Raw genomic sequence first — 16521 nt, 5'->3', positions numbered from 1 at the left:
ATTTGAACTTAGTTTTTATATATAACTAAAGTACTAGAAAATCATTTGTCTAGCTTTATTATACAAATTACAAATAAATTTAACTAATTAATCAAGTAATAAAATAGATATTTTAATCTGTTAAAATTAACCTTTTTTAAGTTCAATGTCTGAATCCACTCTCCGGACGTGACTTCAAATACGTCTATGTGAGCTTCGGTGTAGATGCACAGATAATTATCGTTATAACCTTTAAAATAGTAATAAATAAAGTTGCATATTACATTTATTATTATAATTTCTTGTCATTTTTCTTTGTATTTTATTCTTATATAGTTACATATTTTTAGCTATTACTTTTGTGCTTATTACACTGTTTTCTTAGGATTCTTGACTTGGCTTTTCTCTCTTTATTTTAAAAGAAATTAAAAATAAAGAGAGAAAAGCCAACTTAAGAATCCTAAGAAAAAACAGTGTAATAAGCCCAAAAGTAAGAGCCAAAAATATGTAGTTATATAAGAATAAAATTGTATACAGTCAAATCTTGGGTTTCAAACTTAATTTGTTCCTAAAAGTTGTTCAAAAACTGNATCTTTCCATCTGTGTTTTTGATAAGAAGTCATATTCACCTCTATTTATACCTAACAATTCACATGACCCTTACTGTAACAAAGTCTCCGCTTTTCGAACTCTAGTAAAAATGGCCTACACCCATTGTTTGGAGCAAAGTGGAAAGGAAAATGAATTGTCTTGGATCAAGGCCTTGGCAATACAACATGGATACCCGTCCTCTTTGGTCAAACATCTCGTAAAACAATATCTAAGTAAGGGGAACAGAACTATTCCACAAGAAGAATGAACGAAAGTTATCACATATAACAAAACACTTTCTAATATATATAGAGAAATCGCCAGGACTACTAAAGTGCACTTGGCATATCGATGCACTCCGGCAATCTTTTCGCTAATCAGAAATGATAAAACAATATATACAACTCACATTCTCCGTCAACTGCTCATTAATATACATTGGAGTGACAGTGAGAGGTCTCACCACGAGGATGAAGGAGCATGAAAATTTTATAAGAAAAATGCTCTCAACTATGGTGTTAGCAACGTATGCAGGTAGTGATGATGTGCAAGCTGAACTGCAGAACATAAAATTGTTATACAGGGTGTCGGATAAAGCATAACTCAAGCACCTGGAGGCAGTTGAGATCTATCGAGCAATTAAATAGGGAGTCGCTATTAATTTCATGGAAACGGACACGCTCTCCACAGCATGGAGCACCATTTTTGAACTAGATTCCGTCAACAAAACACGCATTAATGATAATTTAAATTACATACAATATATGTATTATAATAATTAATGAGAAATTAATTAATTATTTATTCTTTTATCGTTTAAATAATATACATATTTTGAAATTATATCCCGAACATAAATTTTAAATGCAATATATTCAAATTATGTAATCAATTGGAACATTGAAAAAAAGCATTCAATTTTTGTTAGCCATTTTGTTCCATATTGTTTTTACCTGATGGTGTCTTTTATATAGACGAAAACATTAGTAAATTTTTTCTTTTCAAAATAATTTGAGTCTGTTCCTTCGTTCTCTTCGTGGTTTATCTGTGAAAAAACAAAGATTGGCATAACTTCTAAAGTTTCAGACTTAGGGAACACCCTATATAATTATCCAAATTATATGCACAACTGGAAGAGCAAAATTATGGAATAAAACTAGAATGACAGGAAATCTTAATGTTAATTTGATATATTAAAACTGGATATTTTACCGATATATTGGGTACACTCTTGATGTTTAAGCTTGATTCTTGAACACGATGGCTAAGACATGACGTACAAGGGCATGTCGGTAGCCACATTTACAGGAAGTTCACTTAAAAATTCTCTCTTTCTACGCTTAATTTGATGGCACTTTAATTATTTACATTTACATCAGAAAATAGACAGAAAGGATGAAAAATGTAAGTGCACAATAGTAAGTTCATTTAAGATAGTGTGTGTTATTTAATAAATTACATCCTTCTATTAGAATTAAATTATATTAATAAATGATTATTATTATTTACAAAATACCTCAAAGTTTTCCTCGAAGAGCGTGCGAAGAATTGCGGCAACTTTCAGTATTTGTCTTCTACAAATATATCCACAGATTAATAGAATACTCTAGAGTTTCCTCGTTTGAATGTAATCAAACTAAAAATTGAAGATAGCTCTTTCAAAATACAGTTTGGAATGTCTGTCAAATGAAAATAAACCAAATTTAATCATCATTTAAGAACTTAACATTAGAATTAAGAATACAGAATTTGTTTACAACTGGACGAAGTGGAGAAATATCGACCCACCACACCTCTTCGTACATTCTTCCCTCATTGTCTACCTGCCAACCCATAACAGGTTCAAAAACAAAAGCTCTTAGAATTAATTACACCAAATATATACATATATAATTCCATATACAAAAATTATCGTATATCTCAGTGACTGTAAAATGCACTCCGACAATACAACACCCGTCAGAGGAAGGCTAAGTCGGCAACCAACAGGTAAGACAGCGCCTTAAATTCTATAGGATAACTGTCGTAATTATTAATAAATACAATTTTACAAGATAAAAACAAATAATTAAATCAAATAATTTATTATTTAATATTTTACATAAAGCTAATTGCTTTTTTGAGTGACTCTTGAGATCGTTGATTTGCACTCGAACCCAAAATTTCCAACCCGAAATATTGCATAAATTTTATACATTAAAACATTCGTTAATAAAAAAAACTAACAATTTATTTGTGCAAATTATCATTGTCGACAGATGACGATAATTTAAATTAAATTCTTCCTAGAATTTTTTTTGCATTAAAGTTTTTTTTTTCTCATATTTAATATATTAATAGAAGCTTGGAATTATTAAAAATCAACAACTCTTATTATGTTACAGTCATTGCGAATGTTCGGATGCTCATTCCACAGTGCCCTTCGGCCCGGCTCGTGATTCCACATTTGTTAAGTACACGGGAAAATGGTAGTAGACTATGATCACAAAAACCAATATGTTAATTAATATGATGCCATCACATGTAGATATATATATATTTATAAAAATTATCGATCTATACACAGATGCAAAGAAGCAACTATAATAAGTTTTATTTGACAACAGATTTATGATGCATTCTAGTTTTTATATATATAAAAAAGAAAACGATTGTAATAAAAATGTATGCAAAAAGTTAAGAAAAACTAAAGTTAAGAAATGGTGCTTTTGTTGTTGTGGTACCTTCTTGTGGCGTTCCTAACCGTAATTTCTCGTAGCACTTAAGCTTTCCGTTGGCGAGGAAGACATTGCAACTCTACACTTTCCTTCTTTATTCCTTTTTTTCTGTTCTGGGAATTGCCATTCTGAACAGCGGCTGTACCAGAGGCCATCCAAGATAAATCACATGTCCTATGAAATACACGGAGGCGTACGCCTTCCACCATCTCTCCACGGAGAGAAGTACGAAAGGTACGACGCAGTATCCGAACATCACCGTGACGTATACCTTGTTGAAAACGAGCAAGAGAATCTTCAAGGCACTATTATTCACAATGGCCTTAGACGTGGAGTTTTCGTTAATCATTTTTATCACGTCGCGTTCCATCTTCATAACAATGAATTCGTTCAGGAAACACACGTAGTATCCAGAATGCAGACCGTGCCACACAGCCAAAAACAACAACGTTAAAAACTGAGACAGTAACTTGTTCCCCAGAAATTTCAGTCTCTTGAACACGTACTGTGCGGCCCACAANAACATTACCTGAGCATTTTACTTATAAGTAACAACTTATGCAAATGGTAGGCTTTCAAACATAAGTTGCACAGCTTGTGCATTGACTTATGCATCTTCTCTTCCCACTTCACATTTAGTTTGGAAGAACTAGTGGTACATTTTTGCAGGCTGAGCCACTTTGGTAGCCTATCCTAACACAGTGTACTCACATATTCACCTTCTGATGTGGCTTTTTGTTCATTGTGACCACATTCACAGTCTCCTCCATTACAGATGCACATTTGTAGATTGATAACAATATACTCTCTGCACTACTTCACAAGAAGATAAAGCTTTGGCATTTGGAACAACAATTACGTACTTTTAAGTGGTGTTAACCATCAAAAACTTCATGTTTCTTATAAAAGTGCACTGCCTTCAAATCAGTTTTTATACAAATGAATACTACATTCACCAGAAATATTGCTACAGAAGACCATAGGCAAACAAAAAGTGTTTTTGCATTTATAATGTCATCAATGTCAATCCTTATTGGTTTCTTAGAAAGCTGCAACAAAATGACATTTTAATTTAAAAAATACACACAGTTTTATATAGTGTTTATGGATGATACAATTTCTATAACTGCTACCATATATTAAATGATAAAGTTAAAACAATAAGCATTGTTTCTTAATATGAAAGTCAACATAAAATTGATATCAAGTACACACTTCAAGGCCAGGAACACACAAAGATCAAGTGACAAAAATTAGCTTTCATTCCCATTTCAATTTGTTTTTAACCAAGATAACTCATGTAAATTGTTTAAATAAAGTATAAAGATGACAAATTTCTGTTATATCTGTTATATTTTACGTGTGTGCGACAAATTACAAATTTGTTACATAACATGCCAGCTAAATATGTCAAAAGCAATATTCTTTAGCATTGATATTTGTTAATTGTAATGAGTAAAACTTGTGAATTTGGATCAGAGTTTCGAGGTAAGCTCTAATTCCGACAAACCGTGCTACGTTTACTTTTAAAATAATATAATCAGAAATTCAAAAGTACAATCTGTAACAGTGGATTTAATCTCATAAAATGGCAATTCTCAATGTTACTCATCTGCAGGCCGCTTAAACTGAATCATAGACGAACTGTGGACCTCCTATACCCCCATCCATTTTCTTATCCCGTAAATATCACCTTAGATGTGTTCTGTAATATTTTTCTATTCCATAACCCAATGCAAGACATATGCAATGCTTGGAAATGCTCTTTTCTCTGGCTAAACAACACAACTGCATCTTAAAGAAAGGTCTGTGCGCAGACCATTTGGAGCGTATTCATTGACCACATGCCACATTTTGAGAACCTCTGAGGTAAAACCCATTTTAAAAAATTTCAAAAATTCAAAATGGAAGAGTTTATTAACAATGACTTTTATATTCTGTTAAAGATTTTTTTTGTTTAAAAAGTATAAAAATAACAACAATAGAACAATATAACCTAATATCTTTATGTAAATAAGAATATAAAGTAATACATAAGACAAGATGCAACATAACAAAGTTTGTCACATATTACAAAATATACAGAAAATTTATAAGTACCATTCATTCATTATGTACACAAAATTTTAACAGTGAGAAAAATAAACAAGGAACTGTCAGTGTTTAAATTATAAAAGAATAGAAAAGAAATATTTTGTAATGCATTAATTACAGAAATACCGAAAATTATTACAGTTAAACAAAAGATTTTATGCAAACGAATGTTAAATAATCATTACATATTTAAATAACTGAATAATTTATAAGGTCCCGTTAACAATTTCGGCAATTTACCAGAATTTGCCATCAACAGGTTAAACGTATCGCGTTACTATTTCCGATTTGTAGCAACTTACAGGATGTAAATTTTTATATTATATGATGTGATTTTGCATTAACACATTTGTAATTTCTTAACCACAAAGTCAATCTGAGTATCTACTTTTATAAATAAAATTACATCATTTGCAAAGTTGTGCCTCTATCATCATCATAATTTTTTTTATGCCACAGACTTCTTTGGCAGTCGGATAAAGCCTACGGATCCCTTTTCGAAATAAAACTTTTTTAAAAGTGAGATGAATATATACGAGATTTCTTTCGACAACAAAGTTGCGGCTACTGTTAATGCTGCTACCATAATCTGTTGTATGCATTCGTAATTAAAAGAAGTGTGAAATTTCAGATAGAAATTAGTAAAATAAATATGTAATTTCCATATCTAAGTTCATAAAAGTTAAGAAACCCAATTCTAAAGCATTAATAAGTACAAGTATTTAATAATTTGAATAATTTAATAATTTTTCTGATAAAAATTAATGTTTGAAAATTAAAATTATGCTGCATTTTTAAAGGTTTGAATAGTGACATTAAGATAAAAATTCATTATTTTCCCTTAATTTACATTTGTACTATAAATTATTTCAAACAGGTTTTAATAATGTTATTTTTAAGCGACACAAACTTTGAGTGCTCGTAAATTAAAATCATCATAAATGACAGATGTAGCAACACCAAAATAGAAGTACTTGGCATGATATAACTATAAGTAATTCACTTTTGGAGATATAACAATAATCTTGTGCATAGTAAGCTACAAATCTCTCAAAATGCTGATAACTCAGAAGTGATTAATATAATCTACCTCCATTGATGTAACTTTGTCAACGACTAAGACTAAATTCCATTGAAAAAATCCGGCAACAAGCTATATAACTTTCCCAGCTATTATGAGATCTTATTTAGAAAATAACTTTTATAATTTTAATTACAATATAAATTTAATAAAATTGTGTGTGGTGCCATATGTTAGAAGATTATTATAANAATAAAAAAATAATTTTTAACGATACAATAGTCTTCGTTAGGCTTAACATCGACGAAAATTCAACGCAAAGCGACACGCAACGGAGAAAAATTTCAACATGGGATAAATTAATATATTTTTTCGTACATGATTCGTTATCCGAAAAATAAGTTATCCGAACCACCCCAGTTCCCAATTGATTCGGATAAACGACGCTCTACTGTATTTAATAAAATATTCAACCTCAGCTGGACAAATATGTCAAGACAGTAAATTATAGTAGGGTAAATGATAGTTATGTTGACTGTCTACATTATTAATACTGTATTTAATAAAATATTTATAATGGTACATTACAAATTTCTACATATAGATGAGAGACTTACGACTGAAAACTAATAAGAATTCGTCTGAAGGCAACTCTATTGCCAACATGGCTTCCATCGGATTGAGGGCCAAAAACGACAGGGCGCTGCAATCAGGACGAACCAAACCTAAACAAATTTTAAAATTTATCAGGATGTTTCCAAATTGATTTGATTTCTAAACAGACTTTTTGCTTAAAAGAAATACATACACATTGGAGCGCTGTCTTCAGAAAGAGAATACACGTAAAAATTTGCGGGAAATCCAACGCCTAATTTGTCGCCCATTATACACAGACACTGAGCCGGAGCGGGAAGAGTTACTTCTCTTTGACGCTGATGTCTTCCTTTTGTGCGGTTTATGTTAAAAATCAATAGCTTTGAAAAAAATTAAACTTAATTAATATGGACAATATTTAAATCCGTGGTAGATTTATATTTTTTTCGTGTTTAAATTTTATATTAAAAAGAATTATCTAAGATCGACATAAATATTTGACATACGAAGAGCATTCGAACAAAGTCATTATTGCATTACCTGTCTTTTAACAGCAACACAAAACAGATATTTAAAACCAGATGGTTGTTGAAGGCACACAGAACAGAATGTGGTACAACCCTTTGTGTCTGCAACTTTAATCCATTCCACATCATGTCCGTCTAATGCGCTCACCGGGATGAGTCTCAAATACCTGTGTTTCCCTTTAATCGAAAGAAAGATTTTATTTATTTCTTTTGAATTATTTAATGCTACAGAATATTTAACTTGAAAATTACCTGCAATCACAATTAAAAGTTGTTCAATTAAAATATATTCGATCTGAGAGATTTTTTTGGTGTCACCTATCCGTGCTATTTCTAAAAATAAAATGAATTGTTTAATTGTATTAAAAACATATGAAGTTTATTAGTATCAATTAAATTATTTAAAACTGTATTAAACATTCAAAAGATTGTTACTTTCAGCCATTTCTCGTCCATTGTTGAAATCCAAATCTCACTAAATATGTTACCTGATGGATTTGGCACCAAAATTTCTGCACACAGCAATAGTATGTGTTCGTTCTCATTTCAACCCATACAATATCATGTTCCATGCCAAAATAATTCCTTACAAAAAACATCTGTCCATGTGTTCTGGCCCTTAAATTTAGGTCTCAGAGAGAGGGAGTGGTACTACTACTACTACTACTACTACTACTACTACTACTACTGAATAATTACAGATTACTATTGTAAAAATATTAATTACCTTCACGATCTAAATCAATACAATACAATCCTTCTTCTGTTCCTAAAAGTATTCTCTCCTTATCTAAACGATAAATTTTGCAACAGATCAGTTTAACCATGCAGTTGTAATCAATAAAATAAATAATAAAATCTAGATGACTAATACCTATGATGGCACCGGCTAATGAATTTCGAACAATCGCAACTGTGGTATCCAATATTTCTTTTGCTTGAAACACCTTTTAAAAATTAAAATAAAAACTGTAATTTGCGAACTCTTGCATGGGACTGATTCCAAAATTATACGTACCGACTTTGTGGGCAATTTGCTTCTTCTCAAAATACGATGAAGCTCGTTCAGGGCATCCACCCATTTGTTTTTCTCGCTCTCCCTATCCACTAACATAAGCGTGTGATTTTTTATTCCAGGAGGATCCATCATAGAAGTTGTTATCTGTTTGAAAAAAATTTGTTTATTTCTTGGAAGTAATTGTATCAATTTGATTTTGTACTAAAAACTAAGAATATTCTTACTCTAAATATGCAAGGAATATCCTTTTTGTTGGCATGTATGACATCGGATTCAAATACTGAGTTCACTGCAAAATCTTCATCCCTGTTTAAGGTAACATTCATACAATAAGTTTATAAATAAATATTTTATCTTATTTTAAACATTGTAAACATGTTAAAATTCTGGATAAAATTCAAAATTATAATTAATACAAGAATTTATAGTTTAGTTTTGATTTTCATCTTTTGTGACCTATTATCAAGACAATTTAACTGTTTCGATAATAAATTGTAGGATTTTTGCTTGACACATTTGCATACTCCAACTCTGGGACCAGTTTGCCCAAACTACTTTGCGCAATTATAGTTTTATCACTGTATTTCATTAGCAAAACATTCGAAATGCCAAGTACAATTTGCAGAAGGAAATCATCATCACAACCAATGCAATAGCCGCTTCAATTTTATAGCAAACAATATTAAAAACAATATTACTTTTTAATAATATACCTCATATCAAGTACTTGGGAAACACAGACATAAGGCTGTGCATTTTTATCTTGGGCTAAGTCATACAGAAACAACTTAAAATCGCACACCACAACAAACTGACGCATCCAACCTTTCTTAACGCCGCCGGGTTTAGGTACCTAAAATCAAAATAAATTTCAATGACTAAATAATTAAACTTTTATTTTTCTTATTATCTTATTAAATTATACTTCAGAATAAGTAAATTAATAATTATTATACAGCTAATATTTGCACAATTTAGACTTTAACAATCGTATCTTCTATCTATACAATTTTAAATGTGTTAAAAACAGAGAAAGGCAGTAGTTAGCTATAGATATAATTAAACTACATATTTAATATAATTAGGAGTGTAGCTGTAAATTAAGTACCAAGATGTTCCTGAGTTTAAATTGACACTGTCTACAGATGTGTTGCCATTATGGAGTTTTGTCAGCAAAGCACAACTTTTTGACACAATACTTGCAAAGTGGCTCAAATGTATCCAAAATGATCTATATGTTCATAATCAGTCAAAAAACTGTTTGTGCAAGTAATTTTCTCAGTTTTGTTTTGGCTGAGATACATAGTCTAAAGTCCAATCCATGTGTTCACAAAGAGTTCACCCTGCTTAAAAAAGTACCAGGTACACCCAGGCATGACTATAGCACTGATAATTATATTCTCAACACAGTTAACTACTGCTTATCTCTAAAGAAAATTATATATTTTCCTCTTACAGATTAAAAGCAAAATTTTAATTCTTTCAAGAACAAGGATGGTCAAACAATAAGCTATATGACATATGATATTTGTAATAATGTGTTCAAATTTTGTCAATTTTAATTAACATTTTAACCATAGAATTTACAGCAGTCCTCAGTTAACACAGTTCTTTAATTACCAACAATTTTCACTTCTATTCGGTCATTACTTTGTCCCATATGGAAAGTTTGCTAAACAATGCTTTCCATATGGCACCTTTGAATAGCACTCTACCATCTACCTAAATACACTTTGACTGAACTATTAAATTTAAGATGGATTCAAATCCATCGTTTGGAATATGAGAAACAATGCAATTAAGTTATGTTAAGATTTTTTAAAACCTAACAAAGTCAGGTAGAAGAGTTTATTAAACCTTTTCTTAAAGACTACTGATAATGAATATAACTTTCAACAATCAGGGCCATTTTAAGCACCGTCAAGTCCAATTTCTTTGGACAGGTTAATCAAATACAGAACAAAAATATTAGTAATAAGGCCATCGAGACGGCAAGGCCCCTCAGCTGTGGCCAAGTATAACCACGTGTTAATGCAGTCCTGGCAGTCATCAATGTAAACAAACAAATATTTCATTACAAAGAATTCCATCCGATTTTATAATAAAAGCTAAATTAGAATTTGTTTCTTATATTATTATTATTTGGCTCAATTTACAAAAATGTTATATTATAATTTGTTGATTTTACATTAGCTTAACTGTTATGTTGACTATAGTTTATAAATAAAAATCATTCTGTAAGTGCTCATTTTTCAATTAAAAGTGACAAAAGAAAAAAAAATGTGAAAGTACCAGTAACTTATTCAATTGTATAAACTTACTTTTACATAGCCTTCGTAGGCCGTTCCGATTCCTCTAGTTGGATCAATTCCAACCGGTCTTTTAGCTAATAAAATAATACATAGTTTAACATTACTTAACGATATCTCTTCAAAACTACATTCTAATTTTTTAATAAACATTAGTTCTTAAAAACAAATGACTAACATACACAATAAACAATAAAAAACAGCAACTATTGTATATCAATTCCAATAAAATATTTTGTATATATTAATTTCAATGCTCATAACGAGACACAAGTCATGTTTGGTTGGAGACTAGTACATCTTAGCATTCGCTAAACCGTTAATGTCGGCAATCCAAAAACTGCTATGTCTTTGTGTCGGCTCCGTCTCGAGAGAACAGTTTGCCTGGATAAGCACTAACTTTCGATTTAGGGTGGTTAGGATCCAAATGCAACTATATTTAACACAGAAGTCTCTATAGTCCATCACTTTCTAGTCCAACATCTCCGGTAATCCGACACTCTGCCTCAGGATGACGTAAGTGAAAGTTTCGAGTTACCATTTGATGTATGCAACAGAGAGACTGATGTATAGTTATTGTAAACACAGTTAACAAAACAGTCATAATCATGATTAATTAATATGATAAACTAACCCATAAACCATGCTTTTTTTTTCACCATATGATACGTACATATATAGAAAAAAAAATCCAGTAATCAGACACCTGCCAGTCCAATACGTCAGATTATAGAGACTATTGTGAGAGCCCGGAAGAAAATTTTGAGGAAAAAAATTTTTGTCTTTCGAAAGTTAAATTGATTTAAATCCCAGCAAAAAACTTTCAGTTTAATTACAGAGGATGATCACATCTTTCACCCCGGAGTCACTTCCTTTTCCAGGTGATACATCAAATGTCTCACTGGGAATGAACTACAAATATTCACTATTGGTCAAAAATAGTAACATGGCTTAAAGAGGGTGTCAAAATCATAGGGAGGACTCCCGAAATAAAAGGGTAGAATCGAGGACAAGAGAGTTGTCAGGACCCAAGAGTTCGCCAATCCACCTCCTTTTCAAGTGAGAGTAGTTTAACCGTGCTCCATCGCAATCCCTTTAATTGCCATTTGCCACAGACTCCTTAGCAACGAACATTTGATAATGAATTGTATCATCTAGGAGCCTAACTCTACCCAACCAAGGTATCGAGGTATTTAGCATCCCACGTGAAAATGTAAGCCTTATCCTATATGTATACATACATACATAAGATTTGTTTTTATTAATATATGTAATTTTATATATTTATATATACCAAGGGGCAAAAACAGGTTGGCTGAGTGCCCCAGTGGGTCACGGGTAATTAGCAGTCTCCCTGTCAGCACAACAAGTTACAAGTACGGTCATATTACATCCTGGTAAAAATCAGAGCTAAAATCGTGTGTTATTTGAAATTTGGAACATTAACAAACATTCTAGAAATCAATTAAATGGCATAATTTAAAAATTAACATTAAATTCTGGAAAATCAATTAGTAAACTCACTTTGATCTGCAGGCACTGGACACATAGCAGGAACTTTAGCTTGACAGGTAATATGACAGGCAAAGCCACAAACTAAAATAAAATGTTTTTTCATTTATAAATAATCCAATTTTATTAAGTTTCTGTGGATGATCCCACATCTAAGAATGTAGATGGAAGATGCAATCTTGCAATTTCTTCCGTCAACATTCATCGATAGCATCTCTGTACATGGATATCATTAAGGCACAAAGATGCTTTTTAAGAATATTGTTTGTGGGGTGGACATACATTAACAAATTTTTAAAAATCCATTAAGAGTCTTAAATTATTTATTCTGATCAAAAATATTTAGAAAAATTCCTTCCTTTAATTTTTCAGTGATTGTAATATATCAGGAACTTCTATAAGCTTGGTACTGGTAAGTTTTGGGGAGAAAATACAGCTACTACTGTATAAGGAAACAAACAGTTTAATTAAAGAAGAAACATTTTCAAATCTTTCTTTGGACTGAATTACATGACCTATTTGCATTTGTGCTTAGATTGCAGTGGAAGTCTGGCTCCACCAGCAGTAGAACAGGACTTCTTGTCACAGATACAAGGATATTTTTTGATGTTTTCAATAATTCTTCCAAGGTCTATTCCAGGTCTTTTTGCAGAAGTAGCCATTCTAACGTTAAAACTAATAAAAAAAACTTTACAAGTGTCAAAATGGCAAGATCAAGAGATAGAATAGAGTGAATGGCATAAAAGCTTGCTTTCTGCAATTTTTGCATGGCGTCACGAAGATGTAAAGTCCACCAACTTCCAATTGGTTGACTGTATCATTTTATGGATGTATTTGTGTTGAAAGTTGAATGCTACTCAACTTTCTTTATGCTTGTTTTACACCTTGCTCTGGCATAAAATACCACAGTCACACGATTAAAAATAATTACGCTTGTTTTTACACTAGTGGAGTTTTGATCTAACAGAAGGTATATGAAATTTAAATTATAACAAATAAGGACTTCACACACTTCTGAAAAACTGTACATATCTTATATTCGTTTCAAATTATAAAGCGAGACAAAATCTGTCCAGATAAAAGATACAAAAACATTTCTCATTGAACCAAACTGTCGGGTTTCTTAAAATAATTGCATTTTCTTCTCAAAAGTTATGTGATACATTAAAGAGACTGATACAACCATTACCTTATTAATTTGGGATATCAACTTTTTCAATTTTTATCTAAAGAACCACTTGGTTTTAATATTGTTACACGTTAAATGAAGTTGCAATAACAGAACTGATACAACAATTCTTTTTTAAATTTCCAAATAGAGTTCTGTTAATATTCAATCTCAGATATATTTATTATACTCGTAAATATAATTGTACTATACAGCAAATGTAGTACAGTCCTTACACACCCATATGGTGAATGCAGATAGCTACAGTTACAAATGTGTCACATAGTTAAAGTAATTTTCAAGATAGAAGCATTAACTTCAAAATTTTTGCTAGGGCACTGCAAGAGGCCTCCTCTTGTAGCGCATAGTCATTTTACTATACCTACACATCACATTTGTAACCACAGCTATCTACATTCATCAGTTAAGTGTGTGCATAAGGACCTTATCTATGAACAGATAATCAGTTTATGTACAATTCTTTATTTAATTCATTTATCGATAGCTGTTTGATTGGCATTATTAAAGGTAAACAACTAAATTATATACCAAATATGACAATTTTGGGTGTTATTAAACAAATTATACTAACTTTATGACTGTAAATGATCTTAATGACACTGATACTACAGGTAACTTCAAAAAAGTTAACAGTTATATAGAGATAGCATATGATCACTGCAATAAGGGTAGTAGGGCCAAACTTTTTTGAAGATACTGTAATTGGGTACTGACTTCTTGCACATGACACATAAATACAAAGAAGTCAAATTACCACTACAAATTGGGGCATAACGAGCCACTTCTATATTAGTGTTAACATTTTTATGAAGTGCCCTATATAATAAAAGCAAAAGCAAATTGATTTCTCTGCACGAGTTATCTATTTATTATACATATAAACAGAATCTCTGCTTGAATATTAATTATAAAAATTTATTACAGATAAAAGATAGTAAAATTTCTGTATTTGTAAGTAGCTACAGACACAAAAAATGATCACGGGTGCAGTTCTATATCTTCGCTAGCTATAACAATTTTTATTGAGGCAGTAAATGTGCCAGCCTATAGAACATTATGCCTACTACTCATATAGGCTATTACGTAACATATTAATAAATATTATGTATCTAAATATAAACTTATGGGATCTCTGTCCTTGTTAAGTGGTGCATACCCGCGTTAAGTTATACTCGTGAAGAATTTGCAGAAAGTAAATCTCGTAAATACAGAAGTTTTACTACATAAGTGCCATTCTTACAGAATTAAAGCAAAATATTTTGCTTACCTTCACAGACAGAACCTTGCCTAATTAATCCGACCATTAACGAGGTGCAGTGGTTGCATTTTAGAGGTGCTACAAATGTTCGAATCAGGAACTGATGAGCTTTTGGCTAAGAAGACGATTTTTTTGAATATTTGACTATTTCTAAATACTTTAGAAATGTATAATGAGGGGGTGGCATTAAAATGAAATATTAAAGGATTAATTAGCATTTACTTTTCAATTTTAATCTTGTCATTATGCAAATATTGCCAATTTCGAGTGTTGAATTCTCTCTCTCTCTCTCTCTCGACCGTTACTCCCGGACGTTTTTAGTAAAATATTGATAAAAATTATATTTAATTTTCATGCAGAACAATCTACTAATTAGAATAATTCCTAAATATTACAGTATTAATGCCACATGATTTTAAAAAAATTAAATACTTTTGCATTATCTAAATACAAATAAAGAAAGTTGTTAGTTACTATAGATTACCTTTGGTGAAGATATTAGTGTAAATTGTGGTTTTGAGTCGTTAAGAGGAGATACAGAAGTCGAAGCAAATATACGATCCTAAAACAAAAGTTAATGTTAGTCGGATTATAGAAAATATTCGAGGATTTGAAATTGAAGGTTATGATTGTAAATACGGACTTTTTGAAGCTCAAGAATGATTTTTATAGACCAAAGATATTATAAGAAATTCAAGAAGTTTAGAATAAACTTTAAATTAAGGAGAGTGCAAAAGTTTTTTAAACACGAACAGAGATCAAAAAGTAACACACAGGAATTTTACACATCTTAGCCTTTCTTTCGACATAAGAACAGTGTCCCTTGACCTCGTTTGGCCTGTCTTGGCACCCATTTCACTATGTTCCATTCATAAAATTCCATTTTCTAAGCATATAGTCAATTGCACAAGACTGATTTCATTTCATCATCTGGTTTTGAAGAGTTGCCTGGAAAGTTTTCATGACATCAAATGGCCAAAACTCTGAAGAGACTGGGTCCGAATACAGGATGGATGCTGGAGCATATCCCAGGACGTTTGGCACAAACCTTGGCCATGACACACAGACAAGCATCATAAAAGTAGTCTGACAATCATAGCATATACATCGGGGTATCTGTCACAAAGAAATAACGCAACTTTGTCAAAATGTTAGCATAGGTTGGAAGAAAGACTGCCAGGAGAACACTGTATGCATCCCAGAACACCATCACTAGAATCTTTTTTACAGGTTGGATGACTCCAAACTTCTTTGGTGGTAGAGACAGAGTACTTCTAACTGCAAGACAACAACATTGTTCATATTTCATATTTAGCCTCGCTATTAAATTATTTGCAAAAAGAATTCTTGTGTGTTACTTTGATCTCTCCTCACATATCAAGAAAAATTTTAATTCAATACCTTTTGATATATTTTATTAACGTGTTAAAAGAATTAAAAATAATACTAAAACTAATGAATGTAATCATTCTTTTTGCTAGAAACTAAATCTATTAGGAATGTTTTGCATCATAACTTTCACTTTTTCTATTACATTATTGCAAAAATTTATATATAAATGGTAGTGGCCATAGAAATTGCATCACCTATGATATAAGGATATATCAAAATCAGTTTAAACAGATGTAGAAAACAGCATATTTAAGCTATGATAACATATAAAGTATAGAGAAGCCAAGAAAAACAAACAAAATGCAATTTATTACAAATAA

General features: G+C 31.2%; 1 protein-coding gene across 2 annotated transcripts in view; it reads right to left on the bottom strand.

Moving 5' to 3' along the window:
• The window catches only part of LOC111623973 (serine/threonine-protein kinase MRCK alpha-like), a 108912-nt gene that overhangs the window by 3179 nt on the left and 89212 nt on the right, over positions 1 to 16521 (bottom strand). The window contains exons 25-39 of one of the 2 annotated variants that reach the window (XM_023366719.1): positions 15294 to 15371; positions 14819 to 14924; positions 12375 to 12446; positions 10863 to 10927; positions 9255 to 9394; positions 8766 to 8847; positions 8542 to 8685; positions 8398 to 8470; positions 8251 to 8313; positions 7776 to 7856; positions 7537 to 7700; positions 7211 to 7376; positions 7001 to 7127; positions 3332 to 3387; positions 132 to 229 (exon numbers count right to left, since the gene is read on the bottom strand). In XM_023366719.1, coding sequence (XP_023222487.1) covers positions 132 to 229; positions 3332 to 3387; positions 7001 to 7127; positions 7211 to 7376; positions 7537 to 7700; positions 7776 to 7856; positions 8251 to 8313; positions 8398 to 8470; positions 8542 to 8685; positions 8766 to 8847; positions 9255 to 9394; positions 10863 to 10927; positions 12375 to 12446; positions 14819 to 14924; positions 15294 to 15371 — 1515 coding nt within the window. Of the gene's footprint in view, positions 1 to 131; positions 230 to 3331; positions 3388 to 6975; positions 7128 to 7210; positions 7377 to 7536; positions 7701 to 7775; positions 7857 to 8250; positions 8314 to 8397; positions 8471 to 8541; positions 8686 to 8765; positions 8848 to 9254; positions 9395 to 10862; positions 10928 to 12374; positions 12447 to 14818; positions 14925 to 15293; positions 15372 to 16521 lie in introns of those variants that run through there. The other variant, XM_023366717.1, reaches the window with a different exon arrangement.

This window comes from Centruroides sculpturatus, unplaced genomic scaffold (genome assembly GCF_000671375.1).
Source record: "Centruroides sculpturatus isolate CEXI.00-Female unplaced genomic scaffold, Cexi_2.0 scaffold382, whole genome shotgun sequence".
Classification (NCBI taxonomy): Eukaryota; Metazoa; Arthropoda; class Arachnida; order Scorpiones; family Buthidae; genus Centruroides; species Centruroides sculpturatus.
This window is presented reverse-complemented; position numbering and strand designations above follow the sequence as displayed.